This window comes from Odocoileus virginianus, unplaced genomic scaffold (genome assembly GCF_023699985.2).
Source record: "Odocoileus virginianus isolate 20LAN1187 ecotype Illinois unplaced genomic scaffold, Ovbor_1.2 Unplaced_Contig_15, whole genome shotgun sequence".
Lineage (NCBI taxonomy): Eukaryota > Metazoa > Chordata > Mammalia > Artiodactyla > Cervidae > Odocoileus > Odocoileus virginianus.
The window spans coordinates 222,707-245,968 of record NW_027224332.1 but is presented as its reverse complement, the minus strand read 5'-3'; the positions used below and the strand labels follow the sequence as shown (position 1 = coordinate 245,968).

The 23,262-nt window shown below is 37.7% G+C and overlaps 1 protein-coding gene across 6 annotated transcripts in view; it reads left to right on the top strand.

Moving 5' to 3' along the window:
* The window catches only part of TBC1D12 (TBC1 domain family member 12), a 119,175-nt gene extending 99,009 nt beyond the window's left edge, over window positions 1-20,166 (top strand). For all 6 annotated transcript variants that reach the window (XM_070464121.1, XM_070464117.1, XM_070464118.1 and 3 more), the window contains 7 exons: window positions 663-743; window positions 10,988-11,076; window positions 12,896-12,967; window positions 14,467-14,595; window positions 14,860-14,969; window positions 17,168-17,426; window positions 18,310-20,166. In XM_070464121.1, the coding sequence (XP_070320222.1) occupies window positions 663-743; window positions 10,988-11,076; window positions 12,896-12,967; window positions 14,467-14,595; window positions 14,860-14,969; window positions 17,168-17,426; window positions 18,310-18,378 (809 nt within the window). In that variant the 3' untranslated portion in view covers window positions 18,379-20,166. The remainder of the gene's footprint in view (window positions 1-662; window positions 744-10,987; window positions 11,077-12,895; window positions 12,968-14,466; window positions 14,596-14,859; window positions 14,970-17,167; window positions 17,427-18,309) is intronic.
* Window positions 20,167-23,262: the final 3,096 nt, after the last annotated feature.

Below are 23,262 nucleotides of genomic sequence, written 5' to 3'. Positions count from 1 at the left end.
TCTGGATGGCTTAGCAGGTGAAGAACCCACCTGCAATGCAGGAGACTCAGGAGACTCAGATTTGATCCCTGAGTGGGGAAGATCCCTGGAGGAGAGCATGGCAACCCACTGCAGTATTCTTGCCAGGAAAATCCCATGGACAGAGGAGCCTGATTGGCTGTGGTCCATGGGGTCGCAGCGTCAGACACAACTGAAGCGTTGGAGCACACATACACAACCCCATGAGTGGGTGTTACTTTTCTCCAGTTTACCGACGAAGACAGCCTAGTTCCACAGTGATCAAGTACCTTTCTTGAAGTCTCACAGGTCGTAAGTGGCAGAGCTGGAATTTGAATCTAGGTCTGACTGACTCTAAGAAAATCATGTTTCTGCTATTCCACAGTGATACTCCTTTAGCAGAAGCATCTTTTCCAGCCTCTTAACATTCTTTCTTTATTGTAGCTATTTGGATGACCTTTCTGCAGTATTTTGTCTTTCTGGTTGTGTATTGAATAGTTTTGGTAGAATCAAGTACTTCCGTTTACCATGTTTTTGATACCTGCCACATAAGAGAAATCTGACAATATAGTAAGATTTTTATCTTTATTTTTAAGAGTTAAAATAGAAATATGTGGATAAATTTCTGTTATTATTTATGAATTTTTATTCTTGTCTTTCCCCAGAACTTTATGAAATCTTCCTCTCAAGAGCAAAGGAACGGTGGAAAAGTTTCAGTGAAACAAGTTCAGAGAATGATGTAGAAGGTGGGCTATTTTTGTTGTTGTTACTAGAAATTCCTCAAAATCCAGGTGCTGAGATATGAGTGTGAATTTTACCATATGTCAGGAACTGCAATAATTCTTTACATATATTATCTCCTTTAATGTTAATAACCCTTTAAATAGATGTTATTATACTGAATGATATAAGAGGAAATTGAGGCTCAGAATAGTTAACTTGTGAACAGCGAAGCTGTGATGTAAACCCAGGTTGTTGGACTCCAGAGTCCAGTTTTTAATCACAACAGTAAAAGTAATGGGGTGCAGTATTTTTAGGCCACCTCTTACTTAAAAGATAGATGATCTTCACAGCTCGCTTGTGACCTCCCCTGCAGAGGAAGCATGCTCTTTTCTCTTATGCTGTTGGATTATCACTTCAATTCAGTCAGTACCTGAGCTAGGTTGGCCAGGATTGCAGCTTTAGATAGACTTATTAGCTCATCTTGGGTTTCAAATTTGTTGATGGAAAGAACCACAGGCTCCCTGCTTTAATGAGACATTCTTCCATAGGGCAATGCCTATGGGTGATTTCATATGTCTTTCCAGCCTGGCCTTCTGCACTACACTGGAACCCAGCAAAAGTCCCACAGAGGAAAACCAGATATACTTTCAGGCTCCTCCAAATCAGTCTTATTGGGCCATGAAAAGCTCTTCTGCTTTCTCTTTCCTCAAGCAGAGTACCTTCGTCTCTGGCAAGCTCAGTCCTGGGCCCATTCCCACACTTGGCAGGTGCCCCTAGGAATAAAAATGGCCACTGGTATCCACTTACCTCGGAAAGGAAAGGAAAGGCTCTACTCTTTCTGAGATTTAAACCCTTTAGAACAACTCTCTGTGCTCACAATTCTCTTATGCCTTTTTTCTTTCTTTCTTTTCTGGCCACACCACATGGCTTGTGGGATTTTAGTTCCTTGACCAGAGACAGAACCCAGGTCCTCAGCAATGAGAGTACAGAATCCTAACCACTGGATCACCAGGGAATTTCCTCTTATGCCTTTTAAAAAAATATATGGTATTTGAAATCTGTTTTTTCCTAATTGTTATTGCAAGAGCAGTAGTCTTTCCCCTACCTTTTATAAAACCTAGAAACAGAAATCTTTCACCATAAAACTTTGTGATAAGTGTATAGATTCTTTCTTCATATTCAGTTCAGTTCAGTCACTCAGTCGTGTCTGACTCTTTGCGACCCCATGAACCGCAGCACGCCAGGGACCTCCCTGTCCATCACCAACTCCCAGAGTCTACCCAAACCCATGTCCATTGAGTCAGTGATGCCATCCAATCATCTCATCCTCTGTCATCCCCTTCTCCTCCCGCCCTCAATCTTTCCCAGCATCAGGGTCTTTTCAAATGAGTCAGCTCTTCGCATCAGGTGGCCAAAGTATTGGAGTTTCAGCTTCAACATCAGTCCTTCCAATGAACACTCAGGACTGATCTCCTTTAGGATGGACTAGTTGGATCTCCTTGCAGTCCAAGGGACTCTCAAGAGTCTTCTCCAACACCACAGTTCAAAAGCATCAATTCTTCTGCGCTCAGCTTTCTTTATAGTCCAACTCTCACATCCATATATGACTACTGGAAAAACCATAGCTTTGATTAGACGGACCTTTGTTGCAAAGTAACGTCTCTGCTTTTTAATATGCTGTCTAGATTGGTCATAACTTTCCTTCCAAGGAGTAAGCATCTTTTAATTTCATGGCTGCAGTCACCAGTCTGCAGTGATTTTGGAGCCCAGAAAAATAAAGTCTGCCACTGTTTCCATTGTTTCCCCTTCTATTTGCCATGAAGTGATGGGACCAGATGCCATGATCTTAGTTTTCTGAATGTTGAGCTTTAAGCCAACTTTTTCACTCTCCTCTTTCACTTTCATCAAGAGGCTCTTTATTTTTTTTTTCCATTTATTTTTATTAGTTGGAGGCTAATTATTTTACAACATTGCAGTGGTTTTTGTCATACATTGAAATGAATTAGCCATGGATTTACATGTATTCCCCATCCCGGTCTCCCCTCCCACCTCCCTCTCCACCCGATCCCTCTGGGTCTTCCCAGTGCACCAGGCCCGAGCACTTGTCTCATGTACCCAGCCTGGGCTGGTGATCTGTTTCACCCTAGATAATATACATGTTTCGATGCTGTTCTCACAAAACATCCCACCCTCGCCTTCTCCCACAGAGTCCACAAGTCTGTTCTATATATCTGAGTCTCTTTTTCTGTTTTGCATATAGGGTTATCGTTACCATCTTTCTAAATTCCATATATATGTGTTAGTATACTGTAATGGTCTTTATCTTTCTGGCTTACTTCGCTCTGTATAATGGGCTCCAGTTTAATCCATCTCATTAGAACTGATTCAAATGAATTCTTTTTAATGGCTGAGTAATATTCCATTGTGTATATGTACCACAGCTTCCTCATCCATTCGTCTGCTGATGGGCATCTAGGTTGCTTCCATGTCCTGGCTATTATAAACAGTGCTGCGATGAACATTGGGGTGCACGTGTCTGTCTCTTTCAGATCTGGTTTCCTCGGTGTGTATGCCCAGAAGTGGGATTGCTGGGTCATATGGCAGTTCTATTTCCAGCGTTTTAAGAAATCTCCACACTGTTTTCCATAGCAGCTATACTAATTTGCATTCCCACCAACAGTGTAAGAGGGTTCCCTTTTCTCCACACCCTCTCCAGCATTTATTGCTTGTAGACTTTTGGATAGCAGCCATCCTGACTGGCGTATAATGGTACCTCATTGTGGTTTTGATTTGCATTTCTCTGATAATGAGTGATGTTGAGCATCCTTTCACGTGTTTTTTAGCCATCTGTATGTCTTCCTTGGAGAAATGTCTGTTTAGTTCTTTGGCCCATTTTTTGATTGGGTCATTTATTTTTCTGGAATTGAGCTGCAGGAGTTGCTTGTATATTTTTGAGATTAATCCTTTGTCTGTTTCTTCATTTGCTATTATTTTCTCCCAATCTGAGGGCTGTCTTTTCACCTTGCTTATAGTTTCCTTTGTTGTGCAAAAACTTTTAAGTTTCATTAGGTCCCATTTGTTTATTTTTGCTTTTGTTTCTAAAATTCTGGGATGTGGGTCATAGAGGATCCTGCTGTGATTTATGTCGGAGAGTGTTTTGCCTATGTTCTCCTCTAGGAGTTTTATAGTTTCTGGTCTTACATTTAGATCTTTAATCCATTTTGAGTTTATTTTTGTGTATGGTGTTTGAGAAAGTGTTCTAGTTTCATTCTTTTACAGGTGGTTGACCAGTTTTCCCAGCACCACTTGTTAAAGAGGTTGTCTTTTTTCCATTGTATATCCTTGCCTCCTTTGTAGAAGATAAGGTGACCATAGGTTCGTGGATTTATCTCTGGGCTTTCTATTCTGTTCCATTGATCTATATTTCTGTCTTTGTGCCAGTACCATACTGTCTTGATGACTGTGGCTTTGTAGTATAGTCTGAAGTCAGGCAGGTTGATTCCTCCAGTTCCATTCTTCTTTCTCAAGGTTACTTTGGCTATTCGAGGTTTTTTGTATTTCCATACAAATTGTGAAATTATTTGTTCTCGTTCTGTGAAAAATACCGTTGGTAGCTTGATAGGGATTGCATTGAATCTATAGATTGCTTTGGGTAGTATAGCCATTTTGACAATATTGATTCTTCCAATCCATGAACACGGTATATTTCTCCATCTGTTTGTGTCCTCTTTGATTTCTTTCATCAGTGTTTTATAGTTTTCTATGTATAGGTCTTTTGTTTCTTTAGGTAGATATACTCCTAAGTATCTTATTCTTTTTGTTGCAATGGTGAATGGTATCGTTTCCTTAATTTCTCTTTCTGTTTTCTCATTGTTAGTGTATAGGAATGCAAGAGATTTCTGTGTGTTAATTTTATATCCTGCAACTTTACTGTATTCGTTGATTAGCTCTAGTAATTTTCTGGTAGAGTCTTTAGGGTTTTCTATGTAGAGGATCATGTCATCTGCAAACAGAGTTTCACTTCTTCTTTTCCTATCTGGATTCCTTTTACTTCTTTTTCTGCCCTGATTGCTGTGGCCAACACTTCCAAAACTATGTTGAATAGTAGTGGTGAGAGTGGGCACCCTTGTCTTGTTCCTGATTTCAGGGGAAATGCTTTCAATTTTTCACCATTGAGGGTGATGCTTGCTGTGGGTTTGTCATATATAGCTTTTATTATGTTGAGGTATGTTCCTTCTATTCCTGCTTTCTGGAGAGTTTTAATCATAAATGGATGTTGAATTTTGTCAAAGGCTTTTTCTGCATCTATTGAGATAATCATATGGTTTTTATCTTTCAATTTGTTAATGTGGTGTATTACATTGATTGATTTGCGGATGTTAAAGAATCCTTGCATTCCTGGGATAAAGCCCACTTGGTCATGATGTATGATTTTTTTGATATGTTGTTGGATTCTGTTTGCTAGAATTTTGTTAAGGATTTTTGCATCTATGTTCATCAGTGATATTGGCCTGTAGTTTTCTTTTTTTGTGGCATCTTTGTCTGGTTTTGGAATTAGGGTGATGGTGGCCTCATAGAATGAGTTTGGAAGTTTACCTTCTTCTGCAATTTTCTGGAAGAATTTGAGTAAGATAGGTGTTAGCTCTTCTCTAAATTTTTGGTAGAATTCAGCTGTGAAGCCATCTGGTCCTGTGCTTTTGTTTGCTGGAAGATTTCTGATTACAGTTTCGATTTCCTTGCTTGTGATGGGTTTGTTAAGATCTTCTATTTCTTCCTGGTTCAGTTTTGGAAAGTTATACTTCTCTACGAACTTGTCCATTTCTTCCAAGTTGTCCATTTTATTGGCATAGAGCTGCTGGTAGTAGTCTCTTACGATCCTTTGTATTTCAGTGTTGTCTGTTGTGATCTCTCCATTTTCATTTCTAATTTTGTTAATTTGGTTCTTTTCCCTTTGTTTCTTAATGAGTCTTGCTAATGGTTTGTCAATTTTGTTTATTTTTTCAAAAAACCAGCTTTTAGCTTTGTTGATTTTTGCTATGGTCTCTTTAGTTTCTTTTGCATTTATTTCTGCCCTAATTTTTAAGATTTCTTTCCTTCTACTAACCCTGGGGTTCTTCATTTCTTCCTTCTCTAGTTGCTTTAGGTGTAGAGTTAGGTTATTTATTTGACTTTTTTCTTGTTTCTTGAGGTAGGCCTGTAATGCTATAAATCTTCCCCTTAGCACTGCTTTTACAGTGTCCCATAGGTTTTGGGTTGTTGTGTTTTCATTTTCATTCATTTCTATGCATATTTTGATTTCTTTTTTGATTTCTTCTATGATTTGTTTGTTAGTCAGAAGCATGTTGTTTAGCCTCCATACGTTTGAATTTTTAATAATTTTTTTCCTGTAATTGAGATCTAATCTTACTGCACTGTGGTCAGAAAAGATGACTGGAATGATTTCAATTTTTTTGAATTTACCAAGACTAGATTTATGGCCCAGGATGTGATCTATTCTGGAGAAGGTTCCGTGTGCACTTGAGAAAAAGGTGAAGTTGATTGTTTTGGGGTGAAATGTCCTATAGATGTCAATTAGGTCTAGGTGGTCCATTGTGTCCTTTAAAGTTTGTGTTTCCTTGTTCATTTTCTGTTTAGTTGATCTATCCATAGTTGTGAGTGGGGTATTAAAGTCTCCTACTATTATTGTGTTACTATTAATTTCCTCTTTCATACTCATTAGCATTTGCCTTACATATTGTGGTGCTCCTATGTTGGGTGCATATATATTTATAATTGTTATATATTCTTCTTGGATTGATCCTTTGATCATTATGTAGTGTCCATCTTTGTCTCTTTTCACACCCTTTATTTGAAAGTCTATTTTATCTGATAAGAGTATTGCGACTTCTGCTTTCTTTTGGTCTCCGTTTGCGTGGAATATTTTTTTCCAGCCCTTCACTTTTAGTCTGTATGTGTCCCTTGTTTTGAGGTGGGTCTCTTGTAGACAGCATGTATAGGGGTCTTGCTTTTGTATCCATTCAGCCAGCCTTTGTCTTTTGGTTGGGGCATTCAACCCATTTACATTTAAGATAATTATTGATAGGCATGGCCCCATTGCCATTTATTTTGTTTTTTGGGGTTCACGTTTATACCACCTTTCTGTGTTTCCTGTCTAGAGAAGATCCTTTAGTATTTGTTGAAGAGCTGGTTTGGTGGTGCTGAATTCTCTCAGCTTTTGCTTGTCTGTAAAGCTTTTGAGTTCTCCTTCATATCTGAATGAGATCCTTGCTGGGTAGAGTAATCTAGGTTGTAGGTTATTCTCTTTCATTACTTTAAGTATGTCCTGCCATTCCCATCTGGCTGAAGGGTTTCTATTGATAGATCAGCTGTTATCCTTATGGGAATCCCTTTGTGTGTTATTTGTTGTTTCTCCCTTGCTGCTTTTAATATTCGTTCTTTGTGTTTGATCTTTGTTAATTTGATTAATATGTATCTTGGGGTATTTCGCCTTGGGTTTATCCTGTTTGGGACTCTCTGGGTTTCTTGGACTTGGGTGGCTATTTCCTTCCCCATTTTAGGGAAGTTTTCAGCTATTATCTCCTCGAGTATCTTCTCATGGCCTTTCTTTTTGTCTTCTTCTTCTGGGACTCCTATGATTCGAATGTTGGGGCGTTTCACATTGTCCCAGAGGTCCCTGAGGTTGTCCTCATTTCTTTTGATTCTTTTTTCTTTTTTCCTCTCTGCTTCATTTATTTCCACCATTTTATCTTCTAACTCACTTATCCTATCTTCTGTCTCTGTTATTCTACTCCCGGTTCCCTCCAGAGTGTTTTTGATCTCATTTATTTCATTACTCACTTTTAATTGACTTTTCTCACTTTTAATTGACTTTTGTTTATTTCTTCTAGGTCCTTGTTAAACATTTCTTGCATCTTCTCAATCTTTGTCTCCAGGCTATTTATTTGTAACTCCATTTTGTTTTCAAGATTTTGGATCATTTTTATTATCATTATTCTAAATTCTTTTTCAGGTAGATTCCCTATTTCCTCCTCTTTTGTTTGACTTGGTGGGCTTTTTTCATGTTCCTTTACCTGTTGGGTATTTCTCTGCCTTTTCATCATGTTTAGATTGCTGTGTCTGGAGTGGGCTTTCTATATTCTTGTGGTCTGTGGTTCCTTTTTATTGTGGAGGTTTCACCCAGTGGGTGGGGTTGGATGATTGGTTTGTCAAGGTTTCCTGGTTAGGGAAGCTTGTGTCAGCGTTCTGGTGCATGGAATTGGATTTCTTCCCTCTGGAGTGCAATGGAGTGTCCAGTAATGAGTTTTGCGATGGGTCTATGTGTTAGGTGTGACTTTGGACAGCCTGTATGTTGACATTCAGGTCTATGTTCCTGCGTTGCTAAAGAATTTGCGTGGTATGTCTTGTACTGGAGCTTATTGGCTCTTGGGTGGTGGTTGGTTTTGGTGTAGGTATGGAGGCTTTTGGATGGTCTCTTATTCCTTAATGTTCCGTGTAGTCAGGAGTTTTCTGGTTTTCTCAGGTTTTGGGCTTAAGTCTCCTGCCTCTGGATTTCAGTTTTATTCTTCCAATAGACTCAAGACTTCTCCAACTATACAGCACTGATAATAAAACTTCTAGGTTAATGGTGAAAAGATTCTCCACCGTGAGAGACAACCAGAGAGGTTCACAAGAGTTACATGAAGAATAGGAGAGGGAGGAAGGAGATAGAGGTGAGCAGGAGGAGAAAAAGAGAACTCAAGAGGAGAGAGACAGATCTACGCAGTTATCTGTTCCCAAAGTGTTCTCCATAGCCCAGACACCCACAAAGATTCACAGAATTGGATTGGGAAGAGAAGCAGAAAGGAGGAAATAGAGGTGTTCTGAGGTAGAAAACAGAGAGTCAAAAGTGGGAGAGTAATCACCACACTCTTGAATAGAAATGTGAACTGAATATTGGATTCTTAAATGTCCAAAATTTATATCACATACTGAAAAAGATTAAAAATCTAGTGTAGAGGTTAGTCTCTTTGAAATACAATATTTAACAACAAAAACAAAAACACAAAAAAAATTTAGAAGTGTATATGAAGTTTGGTTTAAAAATAGGGTTTCTCTCTCTCTCTCTTTTTTTTTGGGCAAGGTTATAGTGAAATGAAAATGAAAATTAAGGAATAATAGAGGAGTATTAGAGGACTTTAAAAGAAAATAAGAGAAAAAGAAAAAAAAAGAAAAAAAATTTTTTTTCCCTAATTAAAAAAATCGTAAAAATATATGAAAATGAAAGTTGAGGAGTAATGGGGGAGTAATAGGGAATTTTAAAAGAAAATAAAAGAGAAAAAATTTAAAAAAAGGAAAAAAAAATTTTTTTTAATTAAAAAAATATATATACATATATATCTAGGAATTTCTCTGGAGTTGTTGCAGTCAGTGTAGGTTCAGTTCAATTTCAGATAGCTCCTCTTTCCAGCTTACACTTCTCGATATCTATAGGCCCCTTCCGGTGTAGTCGGTGTTACTTACCTTCAGGGATTTTAATCTGTTGCACCGGTCCTTTCTGAAGCGGTTCCCTTTGTTTATTTGGCTTCTCTGTGCCGTCTCTTCGGTGTCTAATTTCCGCCCTGACACAGGCGGGCGGAGGTGATCTCTTATTTAGGTTCGCTAGTTTAGTTCAGTCCTGCTACGGGGAGGGCGGAGCGCTGCAGACAGATACAGCTCTGTGTGGATAGCACTCACCGTGTTCTGGCCACACTGCGTTTGCCCCGCTCACGGGTGTCAGTGCTTTCCCCGTCTACACTGCTCAGGCTCCCGGCTGCTCTATATGGAGCGGGCCGTGCGTTGAGTGCGGTTCCAGTTTTCGGGTGCTCCACAAAAGCGCGGATTCGGTTGCGCCTGCGTTTTGTGCCTTTTCCTGGCCTGAGCAGTTCAGGCAGCCAGGGGCTTGGGCGTACTCTCCGCGGGTGCAGCTCGCCTTTTCCCTTTTCCCTCCGCGTCGAGCGGCCCAGGCAGCCAGAGGCTTGGGCGCACTCTCCCTGGATGCGGCGCGCCTTTTCCCTCCGCGGCGAGCGGCTCAGGCAGCCAGAGGCTTGGGCGCACTCTCCCCGGGTACGGCGCGCTTTTTCCCTCCGCGGCCCCAGCGCGCGCCGCCGGTCGGGTCTCAGGAAGTCTTTAGATAGGAACCGGGGGCCTGTTTGCAGTGTGGGAGGGGGTGGCTTCTCAGGGGCTGAGTTTGCCCTTTTCCCCTCCCCCCTGCCTCCTACCTCCAGCGGGGATGGGCCGGCTCTTCTCTGGAGTTTCTCAGTCCCTTTGTTTTGCGAACCGCCGGCAGTGTGTTCCGGCCGGTTAATTTTGTCCCTTGCTATCCCACAGTTTAAAAAAGCTCCCTCCGATTGCTCTCAGGGTCTTTGGGCCGGTCCTTACCCTAAGCAATGCCGCCCGCTCCTCTCCGTTCCGCCCCCGCTTGTTGCTGGCGGGTGTGGGCGTCTGGGGTACTTTTCTGCTGGGAGTTGCTTTTAGGCACGTAATCTGTGGGCCTTATTTAATTTTTCCTTCCAGTTAGATTGCCAAAAACTTCCCCCAGTCCCACCAGCGCGAGGGTTTCCTGGTGATTGGAAACTTCCTCTATTATGACTCCCTTCCCGGGACGGGTCTCCGTCCGCAGCTCTTTTGTCTCCTTTTTATCTTTTATATTTTGTCCTACCTCCCTTCAAAGACAATGGGCTGCTTTTCTGGGCGCCTGATGTCCTCTGCTAGCGATCAGAAGTTGTTTTGGTGAAATTTGCTCAGCGTTCAAATGTTCTTTTGATGAATTTGTAGGGGAGAAAGTGGTCTCCCCGTCCTATTCCTCCGCCATCTTGGCTCCTCCCTCTCAAGAGGCTCTTTAGTTCTTTACTTTCTGCCGTAAGGGTGGTGTTATCTGCATATGAGGTTAATGATATTTCTCTCCTGGCAATCTTGATTCCATCTTGTGCTTCCTCCAGCCCAGCGTTTCTCATGATGTACTCTGCATCTTAAATAAGCAGGGTGACAATATACAGCCTTGACGTACTCCTTTACCTATTTGGAACCAGTCTGTTGTTTCATGCCCAGTTCTAACTGTTGCTTCCTGACCTGCATACAGGTTTAAGGCTATAAGTTCCAGGAAAAGCTGTGATGTTTCTTTCAAGTTACTGATTATTCAGCTTTTAACTTTCCTTAAGTAACATACATGCTGTGTCATCATTCTGTGTTTACAAGACTGAACTTGGTATAACGAGTAATCATTTCAGTTTTATCTACCTGACAAATGCAGGTGTATCTGTTGCTGATCGAGAGGCCAGTCTAGAATTAATTAAATTGGACATATCCCGTACATTTCCGTCTCTCTACATCTTTCAGAAGGTAAGGGTATCTCAACTAACTTGTAGCAACTATTTTTTTTTTTAATCCAAAGGAATAAATTCTCTAAATGCATAGCTATTATTTTTTAAAAGCATAACTATAAAAATTGAAGGCCTTTATATAAAAAAGGCAAAACTAGTAGGAAAATAGTAAAGGCACTTCTGTTATTTTATTCCACTGACTGAATGCATTGCAGTTAGATAACACGGAAAGGTACCTGATGAGTTTTCCCTGAAGTGAATTTCTTTGTCTAGTTTCTCTTCTGTAAAATATCTGAATTTTAACATTTTTGCCTAGTAATTTGGTAAACTATAAGGAAGTTTGCTCCAAAACTTAATTTTTTTTCAGAATTATTATTGTAATTGGAAGGTTTGTTTTTTGTGCAGAGATTATGAAATTGCTTATGTTTTATGAGGAGAGTAATGATTATATTTTATACATATATATGACAAGTCTTTATTCATTGAATTCTTCTCTATGTTGATAAAGTGAGATAGAAAGTTTCACCATTAAGATTAAAATTTGTAATTATTAATAAACTTAATTTTGTGTCTTCTTGGTTTTCTTTTGCTGAAATTGTATTATATCAAATGAAAGAATCTGTTTTCATTGTAAATTTATTGTGCCAACTTTAGATGTCTTTGTTTTAATTTTTTTAACTTTGATGATATTTTAATTTTTTTCCTTTTTAATTAATTAATTATTTTACTTTACAATATTGTATTGGTTTTGCCATACATTGACTTGAATCAGCCATGGGTGTACATGTGTTCCCCATCCTGAACCCCCCTCCCACCTCCCTCCCCATCCCATCCCTCTGGGTCATCCCAGTGCACCAGCCCTGAGCACCCTGTCTCATGCATCGAACCTGGACTGGCGATTCATTTCACATATGATAATTTACATGTTTCAATGCCATTCTCCCATATCATCCCGCCCTCGCCCTCTCCCAGAGTCCAAAAGACTGTTCAATACATCTGTGTCTCTTTTGCTGTCTCGCATACAGGGTTATCGTTACCATTTTTCTAAATTCCATATATATGCGTTAGTATACTGTATTGGTGTTTTTCTTTCTGACTTACTTCACTCTGTATAATAGGCTCTAGTTTCATCCACCTCATTAGAACTGATTCAAATGTATTCTTTTTAATGGCTGAATAATATTCCATTGTGTATATGTACCACAGCTTTCTTATCCATTCATCTGCTGATGGACATCTAGGTTGCTTCAATGTCCTGGCTATTATAAACAGTGCTGCAATGAACATTGGGGTGCATGTGTCTCTTTCAGATCTGGTTTCCTCGGTGTGTATGCCCAGAAGTGGTATTGCTGGGTCATATGGCAGTTCTATTTCCAGTTTTTTTAAGGAATCTCCACACTGTTCTCCATAGTGGCTGTACTAGTTTGCATTCCCACCAACAGTGTAAGAGGGTTCCCTTTTCTCCACACCCTCTCCAGCATTTATTGCTTGTAGACTTTTGGATAGCAGCCATTCTGACTGGCGTGAAGTGTGGTACCTCATTGTGGTTTTGATTCACATTTCTCTGATAATGAATGATGTTGAGCATTTAGATGTCTTTAAAATTGCATACAACTCTAGTTTGTATCCATCCATCAAGTAAGTTTATTTGACTTTTTTGGTTTTCCACAATTACATATTTTTTATCCATACTTTAGAACATATCTTTGCAGAGTGATTAAGTATAGTGACCAAAACTAGTCATTTAGGAAATATAAAGTTAATTAACATGTTTTTTGAGAATTAACTTAGAAACAATTATTTGTATAGTTTGACATTTCATTTTTCTCTTCTCTAAGGGTGGCCCATATCATGATGTCTTACATAGTATATTAGGGGCATATACATGTTACCGACCGGATGTTGGTTATGTAAGTATTTGTTTCAATCTGTCTTTTGAATATAAACATTCTCTCTTATCTCATAGTAGCTTATGTTGTATTAGCTCTCAAATGTCTGTATTTCTATAGTTTTCTTCTTGCTTCTGTCAGCTTACTCTGAGAGGAATTTTCCCTTTCCTGACAGAGGCTTGTGAAACTGATTGCCAGCTTTCTTGGAGAGCAGCTAGGGATTTGACCATTCAGTTTGTAAACTTTTATTTATTATCCCTCCTGTGTTGCCTTCTCCCCTTCTCCCTAACTCTCCTTTTCCTGATTGTCTGTTTAGAGATAAACCTCTTATGTTCATCTGGGTTGAGGAAAAGGTAGGTACCTGTACATACAGAGTAGAGGAGGGGACTTGCTCCTTTCACAAATTTTTAACCAATCCAAGTTTTAGTCCTTCCTCTCAATTTTAGAGGTGCCTGATAACTTCAGTTCTTGAGCCTTCCAGAATTTGTGGCTGAATTGGCTTGCTGCTGACTGGCTTTCTCCTCAGCACATATTTTAGTCTCAATATTCCCTGTACAGTTAAATTAAAATTTCTAAAATGCTATTGACATCTTTTATCTACTGTCTATATTATTTTCCATTTTCTTTTTTGTTCTTCTAGGTTAACTCTTATCTTTTTATTTACTGTTATCTTAGTTGGATTTAGGAGGGAAGGGGACAAAGAAAAATGTGTTCAACTTCTCATGTTTTACTGGAAATCATAAAACTTTCATTTTCTTGCCTTTGTCTTAAAATGGAAAAATTTTAGAGATTTCACAATAGGGTGGCTGTCTGATACAACTTACCCTATTTTGTTGCATGTTCATTTGTACATTTGTTTATTCATCCATTCACTCAACAAATAGTTCTTGTGTGCTTATGGCTATATGCCAGGCTTTGTTCTAGGCATTTTATTTGGCTCTGTGAACAAAAGAATGATTCCTCCCTTTTGTCTTTTATAATTTAGAAGGAGACAGACAATAAACAACAACAAGTAAATCACACGTTTATTAAAAGGTGATGTGTTATAGAAAAAGCATGGCATGGGTTGGGGGGAAAGTGAAGTTTGGGCATGGGGCAGGTTGTAGTATTAAAGATGTCCTTATGAAGAAAGTAAATTTAACAGAGAATCTCTTTTGCTCATGTGTTCTATAGTAGAGTCGTAAAAACATTACATAACCCCTTCACATTTTTAAGTTGACATTCATTTAAATTTTTTCATTATAAGTTTCATCATAAAGGATTTAACTTTTAGCACTTATTAAATATTGATATTTTAAAATAAAACTTTTATTTTAAAACTGTATGTGCTCAGTTGCTCAGTTGTGTCTGACTCTTTGGAACCCCATGGATTGTAGCCCGCCAGGCTCCTCTGTCCCTGGAACTTTTCAGACAGGCATTCTGGAGTAAGTTGCCATTTCCTACTCCAGGTGATCTTCCCGACTCAGAGATTGAACCTGTGTCTCTTGCGTCTCCTGCATTAATTTCTCTTCCCTTTGAAGGTCCAAGGGATGTCCTTCATAGCAGCAGTTCTCATTCTCAACTTGGAAGAAGCAGATGCCTTCATTGCATTTGCAAATCTCCTGAATAAGCCATGCCAGTTAGCCTTTTTTCGTGTGGATCACAGCATGGTATGGACATTTAGAATGAATTGTGTTTTTCTTTGACTGTCAGTTTCTATAGGCTGATTGCCCTTACAGAGTAAAATACAGTAATTAGAAGACCAAGGTGATCTAAAATAAGCCTTTCATTGAATTACAGTTTTATGAATGCTTGATGAAAAGACTCAGAAAGAGGTGCTCAGCAAGATTTTCTATTAACTTATGAGTAAGGATTTAATTTCTCAATTTCTTGAGTATACTCTTAAATAATTTTGTTGAAATTTCTATCTTTAGATGTTGAAATATTTTGCAACGTTTGAAGTATTTTTTGAAGAAAATCTCTCCAAACTATTTCTTCATTTCAAATCTTATAGTCTTACACCAGATATATACTTGATAGACTGGTAAGTCATAACATACGTAGAATATAGTAATTAAAAGGAAACAGTAAAACTTTTTGCCTAAAGTAAATCTGATGCACAGGATCATACATATAAGAAAAACTCTTCTCTTAGGTATAAAGAAACCCTCACATTTTTGTTGGGAGGGATTTGATTAAGAGCATGAACTCTGGGTTGAAATCAGAATCCCTGTTTGTATATCAATTTCCAAACTATAAAATGCAAGTAATAATATCTCTTATCTTTAGTTGTAGTGAGAGTGTTTTGCATGGATTATCTCACTCAATGCCAGATACATACTAAGCTCTGAGAAAGAATTAGTTGCTATTCCTTTAATATTCTTAACATACAAGGGCTTATGATAGTTATGATAGGTTTTCTTTACTGAGAGCTTTGTTTTTTCCAAGGCCTTATCCAGTTTTCTGACCAAGTATTGATGCCTTATTTAGGTGCTACTGCCTTTTTTTAACTTTATAATTCTAGCTCTTCTATTCTAACTTGGAAGGTTTGCCTAGGACTCTGCTGAGCAGTAGCAGTAGATATTTAGAGGGGTGTGAATTTTGCCCAAGAGATAGAGCAATTGATCTTAAGATAGATTGTTAAGAGTACATATGAAATATTTAAATCTTAAATCCTAATCATTAAAAATCAGTGGCTTTCATATAAGTGATAATAAGTTTTAATATAGACAATGGCATTGATCAGCTATCTTTATGGTGGTTTGAGGTTTCTTCTATTTAGACTTAAAAAAAAAAACTAAGTTATTTTTCAACGTATTCTCCTGTTCCCATTAGGAACATTAGAGTTCCTTTGGGTAGGAGCTAAGATCATGGGGAGAAGGGTTTTATATTATGGGACCTGAAGGACCAAGATCAAGTACTAAATCTGTAAAGAATGGGGGTAAAACTGCTCAACTGTCCATCTTAAGAACTGTGAACATGAGGCAAAACAGGATCACAACTGATAAAGGGAGCAGGATGAAATTAATACCGAGTGAGTACTGTATACTAGAAACTGCCTCAGCACTACTAATACCCTTTCACATTTTGAACAGTGAGTTGGTATTCTCTGTACTACCAAGAGTATGCTTTAGGTTTTCTGGAGGTTTTTTTTTTTTTTTTTTGGCTGGGCCTTACAGCTTTTGGGATATTAGTTCCCTGACTAGGGATAGAACCCAAGCCCTCTGCAGTGGAAACCAGACTCCTAACCACTGGACTGCCAGGGAATTCCCTCTGCTTTTTGTTATGCAATTAAATATGTGTTTATAATTTAAGAAGTAGACATGGATTTTTGTTTCACTCCATTGAGCTTGTAACATACAAAGCCCAGAACCAATGGTGCAAGAAAAAAGAAGTGGCAGTGCTAATGAGGATTTATTTCATTTTTTGGTGGGAGAGCCTTTAGTTGACTTGCTCACATTTCATCAACAGTATCTCAGCTAAAGTCTGTGTAAAAAATGTGTACCTTCTCTGCCAAGGTAACATCAAGAGAAGTTCTCTAGCATCTACTCTCCCTACTTCCTCAACTGCAGTGCTACTCCAAAGTACTACTGAATAAAGACACCATCAAACATTATCAGAAAAGATGGGAAAAACCTTTGGTGATTCTATTGGAGGGTATACATGCTCCAAAAGAAGTAGTAAGTAAAGTTTGGTGACCGGAAAACAAAACAGTAGGTGTTTGTGAAGAAGAAAAAAAAGGAGAGAAGTCAGGCTTTATGGTTTTATATTTAGGTTAATATAAGGTACTTGTCCTCATACAATAATAAGAAGTAACTTTTATTTCTTATGTGCCATTCACTATTTCAAACACTTTACATTTAGGTAATTTTATTATCTTTGTTTACTAATGAGCAAACTGAGGCACAGCAAGTTTAAGTATCTTACTCAGGGAACATAATCAATAAATTGCAAATCTAAGGTTCAAACTCAGGTACGCTGGTTTCAGAGTCCATACCCTTAACCATGAGGTTATTCTGCCACTGTAGTTTGTATTAGGCTGTACTGCTGCATAAGATTATAAATTCACATACTTCTGTCATTTATTACTTAATTTTCCACTACTCAAGTTGAGGGAAGGAGCCATATCTTATTTGCCTTTTCAGCCCTAATTTAAGCACTTCTTTTTATATAGAGATGCTTAATGAGTGAATGAATAAATGAATGAAAAATTTCAATGACTTTTTCCCCCCCTAATTTTAGGATCTTCACACTATATAGCAAATCACTACCACTTGATCTGGCCTGTCGAGTATGGGATGTATTTTGCAGAGATGGGGAGGAATTTTTATTTAGGACTGGATTAGGAATCCTCCGATTATATGAAGATATTCTTCTACAGATGGACTTTATTCACATAGCACAGTTTCTGACTAAATTGCCGGAAGATATCACATCAGAAAAACTGTTCAGCTGTATTGCAGCCATTCAGATGCAGAATAGTACCAAAAAATGGACTCAGGTAGAGTGCCATTTTCCTACTTCTAACAGATGTATTAAAAGTTTTTTTTTTTAATGTAAAAAAAAAGTTAAGTATTTCACAAATGTTAGTGCTTAAGTTTAAAAAAAAAAGCTTTAAAAATAATTTTTGACTTTCAAAAAAATATTGCTTCTCTTTCACCTCTCCAGACCTATGGCTTTATTTTTATGTAAGTCCAGTAATATTTTGAGTTTAGTGAAGTACAGCCTACAATAGGCATGAATTTGCCAGGGTAATTATATAAGCACCTTGGTATTTCAAATAGACAACAATTGTATTAAATACCTGAATGTGTACTAAGGGTTTGCAATAAAAAGAATGTAATGTATGATTCTGACTTTTTAGATGCTTAATGTTGTTAGGGAAGCAAATATATTGACAGTCTAAAGTTATATGACATAAAAAATAGTGCTAACACTTGCTTCATGAATGATGGACAGTAGGCATAAGTTCACAGTTTTATTGCTTATGAAAATAAAAATATAAGAATATTGGTCCAGTCAGTGTATGGCAAAAACCACTACAATATTGTAAAGTAATTAGCTTCCAATTAAAATAAGTAAATTAATTTAAAAAATAAACATTGGGAAAATGCAGAAAAAAACAAACGAATGAATATTGGTCCAGGAAATGTTTTGTTACCTAATAGTAATTTTATAATATTGGCAAGTGATGAAAACTGGAATCTAACTGTATATCATAAAATTGGGTTCAAACAAACAAGGATTTGAGAATGACACTCTTTCAGAGAGCAAAGTTATGTATGCTAAAGCTTTTTCATGTTAATAAACTATAGATTTTAAAATCTCTTTAATCTGCATGGTTGTTGTTTTTAGCATTAATGTTTACTTTATATAATTTCCAGGTCTTTGCATCTATGATGAAGGATATTAAAGAAGGAGACAAGAATAATAGTCCAGCTCTGAAAAGCTAACCTTCAAAATTAACAAAATAATTGCAATATAACAAATGTTTTTTGATAAAAGTTTTTGTTTCCTATGTAAAAAGCATGGTAGAAAATGCTGAAGAAAGCTAAAAGAATCAAGACATGGAAAACTACTGATTTTGAATTCCATGGCTGAAGTAAATGAGTAACCCATTGACAGTATTAATTTAAAAAGTATTTTATAGGGAGAGCCATTTTACAAAGGAGAAAATTTAAATGGCTAGTTCATACTTCATAATATGGAGTGAATAGTTTAATGCAATAAATTTTTTAATAGCTTTGGATATAGTTCAAAATTTTTACATCTTTTCTTTTTTTAACTATTAGCATAAAGGCACTTTGGACATCAGAACAGGCTATTTAAATACTACTTTAACTCCTAAAATACTATTTGAAATAAACACCTTAGTACAGATATTATCCCCAGTTCCAAACATCTGAAGATATTATAGACCAATAATAGGCAACTTTGATTGTAAAGTGTTTATGTCACTGATGTTTATATTCACTCCCAGGTTGGGGCAAATTTGGGTTATTTGGGAACTGGAAATATTGGTAGGAGATTGTTTAGCACTTATGTAAGTGTTTTCCACAGTATCATGTCTGTTTTTGAAAGGAAATTGTTTCTTTTTCTCAAGGAATTCCTGTCACTCAGAGGAATTTAGCTTTTCTGTTTCTAGTCTAAGAATTGTTCATCTAGTAATTTAAGAAAACTAACTGGTAGAAGAAAATTTCTTTGCACTTTAATGGACTGAAGACTTTTTGGAGGGAGTAAGTCCATAAATATAAATGAGGTTTTTCACTGGTAAGAATAAAAAGTAATGAATTCTGAGAGTTCTTAAATAGCATGCTACTTGGCAAGACTTTAAGTTTGTTAGTTAAAATTCTTTCACTGTCTGTAGAAACAAAATTTGGTAATTCCAGTTTGAATTTTGAAACATGTAGCAAAGTCCATGACTTGTAAAACCCTGTGTATAATTTTCTAATCAATGGAAATGAGAGTAAAAGAAAGTTAAAATTTAATTTTTTTCTAATGAGTTTAACTTTGATGATATAGTGGATAAAGGAATGATTAATTATTGGTAACCTGACATTAAATTTATTATGTTTGATTCTTGAGCTTAAAATAAATCACTTTATTATTATTGATATCTATATAACATGGTATTTGGTTAATAATTAGACTTATAGTGTGCTTTTATGTTGCACTTTGGTTTGAAACAACACTTAAGCACACTATTTCTGTTAGCGGTATATAGTCTTCAAACTAACAAGTCTGAGAACCTTGTTAGTATAGTGACTGCCTCTTTAGGAATATGGGACCAGATGGTATCCATGTATTTTTACCCCATGGGTCATTCTAGCCTAGGGACCACTAATGGAGCCCTCAGAAGTTAACTCCTGTCATAGGAGCTTTCTTAGTGGAAACTAGTAGTGTAATAAAATATTGAGGGAGTACTCAGGGTCTTAATAGGTTTTAGAATGACATATTAACTCTGGTAACTACTTCCTTGGTATTGGTGGCCCTGATAGAGGGAACGAAACCCCTGGCAGTAATCTCATTGAGGTTGTACTACCTGCCAAAATTTAATCTTACTTTTGTGTATTTGTTTCCTAAGTTGGGCCTAAGTTACTGTATTTCTTTTTCTCATTTTTATTATTGTACAGTTTCTTTACCTTTCAAGTATAAATGTGTATATAAAATGTAAATACAAGGAATTTACTAAAACCCACTATTAACAATTACTGTGTAAATAAAACTTATAAGCAGAGTAATTACTTGAAATGAGTCTTCATTATTTAACTTCATGGGGGATATTTAACTACATGTGGAGATAAAAAGGGAATAAACTTTTCTGCCAGATTTCTCTTCCTGAGGATGACTGGGCCTTTTGGCTTTTGAGACTGACAGTACTGGTAGTGAGAAAGTTGTATCTTCCTTAAACCTCTTATACAGGCATTATAGAGTTACTCATTATTCACATGGTCAGTGTATGGCAGTTTTTTGGGTAAAGTATATTTTCAATAAAAAAATAACTTGCCTGGGAGAGAGGTGGAAGGGAGGTTTTAAAGGGAGGGGACATATGTATACCTGTGGCTGATTCATGTTGATGTATGGCAGAAACCATCACAATATTGTAAAGTAATTATCTTCCAATTAAAAATAAAATTAAAAAAATAACTTTCCTAAAAACCTCAAGATAATGTTAAATTGAATATGATGTTTTGTCTGTCTAATCAATATTTCTCACTCATTGTCCTTTTAGCCCTGGTCTGAATTATATTTTTAAATGCTACTGGAAGACTCCAGTAACTAGCATAGCTTTCTAAAGTCAGAACACATAGTTTTTGCTGATTTCTTTTGCAGTGACGACCTTCATAGAATGTTACTGATTTGAGTATACACACACACATATATATAAGCAGAGTATGTATATGTATATATGTATACTTTAATTGAGGTATAGTTGATATACAGTGTTGTGTTAGTTTCTAGCATACAACAAAGTGATTCAATTCAATTATATATATATTCTTGCTTTCTGTTGAAGAACTAAGAAGGATTGAGGGAAATTTCTTCCCCTCTGACACTACCCAGGAAAACTAACTCACCAAAATGACTGAAACCCTCACCTTAAATACTGTCTTCAGCTGAAAACCAAAGATGTTAGGGGTGTGGTTTGAGACTTCAAAGGGGAAGCAATTCACATGGAGATGAAAAGCAAATGTTTGATAAACAGATGTTTGCTGGGCCTTGCAGGACAGTGAGTGGACTCTGATCTTTCACCCCTGCAGAGTTTTCCCCACCTCACCTAGTCTATATTCTTAGTTCTATTACAGAATAGACCCTCTATCAAAATTCTTTTTGGCAGATAAGGGGACAGTAACAAGAAAAACTTACTGAGTCTTCTGTTTCTTAAAAATAATTACCTTAATTTAACCTTCACACCAAAAAGACACATTTTGGGGTGACAAATTTTGCTTTCCTACAATGCTGGTGGCTCAGCTGTAAAGAATTCACCTGTGGTACAGGGGCTGCAGGAGACATGGGTTTGATCCTTGGGTCAGGAAGATTCCCTGGAGGAGGGCATGGCAACCCACTCCAACATTCCTCCTTACAAAAGCCTGGCAGGCTACAGTGCATAGGGTAGCAAAGTTGGACACAACCAACTGAACATGCATGCACGCACAGTGGTAAAACCATTTATTTGGACTTCACTGTTTCACAACATGTGAAAGTGAAAGTTGCCCGGTCATGTACGACTCTTTGCGATCCCATGGACTATAGAGTCCATGGAATTCTCCAGGTCAGAATACTGGAGTGGGTAGCCTTTCCCTTCTCCAGGGGATCTTCCCAACCCAGGGATCAAACCCAGGTCTCCCACACTGCAGGCAGATTCTTTACCAGCTGAGCCACCAGGGAAGCCCAAGAACAGGAGTGGGGAGCCTATCCCTTCTCCAGTGGATCTTCTTAACCCAGGAATTGAACTGGGGTCTCCTGCAATGCAGGTGGATTCTTTACCAACTGAGCTATCACAATATGTAAAGATGAAAATTATATCATGTTTTTAAATGATTAAAGACTTTCTTTTTTTAATTTCAGGGAAATTAGCCCCTTCAGAGAGAGAAGAAAGCCTTGCCCTTTAAAAAAACTGTTTGCTAGAAATGCAAATCAAAACTGCAATGAGGTGTGAATGGCCATTATCACAAAGTCTACAAATAATAAATCTGGAGAGGATATGGGTAAAGGGTACCCTCTTACACTGTTGATGAGAAAGTAAACTGGTATAGCCATTACAGAGAAGAGTATAGAGGTCCCTTGAAAAACTAAGACTCTACACATGGACATCACCAGATGGTTAACACTCAAATCAGATTGATTATATTCTTTTCAGCCAAAGATGGAGAAGCTCTATACAGTCAGCAAAAACAAGACAGGGAGCTGACTGTGGCTCAGATCATGAATTCCTTATTGCCAAATTCAGACTTAAATTGAAGAAAGTAGGGAAAACCACTAGACCATTCAGGTATGACCTAAATCAAATCCCTTATGATTATATACAGTGGAAGTGAGAAATAGATTTAAGGGACTAGATCTGATAGACAGAGTGCCTGATGAACTATGGACAGAGGTTCGTGACACTGTACAGGAGACAGGGATCAAGACCATCCCCATGGAAAAGAAATGCAAAAAAGCAAAATGGCTGTCAGAGGAGGCCTTAAAAATAGCTGTGAAGAGAAGTGAAAAGCAAAAGAGAAAAGGAAAGATATTCCCATCTGAATCAGAATTCCAAAGAACAGCAAGGAGAGGTAAGAGCCTTCCTCAGCGATCAGTGCAAAGAAATAGAGGGAAACAACAGAATGGGAAAGACTAGAGATCTCTTCAAGAAAATTAGAGATACCAAGGGAACATTTCATGCAAAGATGGGCTTGATAAAGGACAGAAATGGTATGGACCTAACAGAAGCAGAAGATATTAAGAAGAGGTGGCAAGAATACACAGAAGAACTGTACAAAAAAGATCTTCACGACCCAGATAATCACGATGGTGTGATCACTCACCTAGAGCCAGACATCCTGGGAATGTGAAGTCAAGTGGGCCTTAGAAAGCATCACTATGAACAAAGCTAGTGGAGGTGATGGAATTCCAGTTGAGCTATTTCAAATCCTGAAAGATGATGCTGTGAAAGTGCTGCACTCAATATGCCAGCAAATTTGGAAAACTCAACAGTGGCCACAGGACTGGAAAAGGTCAGTTTTCATTCCAATCCCAAAGAAAGGCAATCCCAAAGAATGCTCAAACTACTGCACAATTGCACTCATCTCACACGCTAGTAAAGTAATGCTCAAAATTCTCCAAGCCAGGCTTCA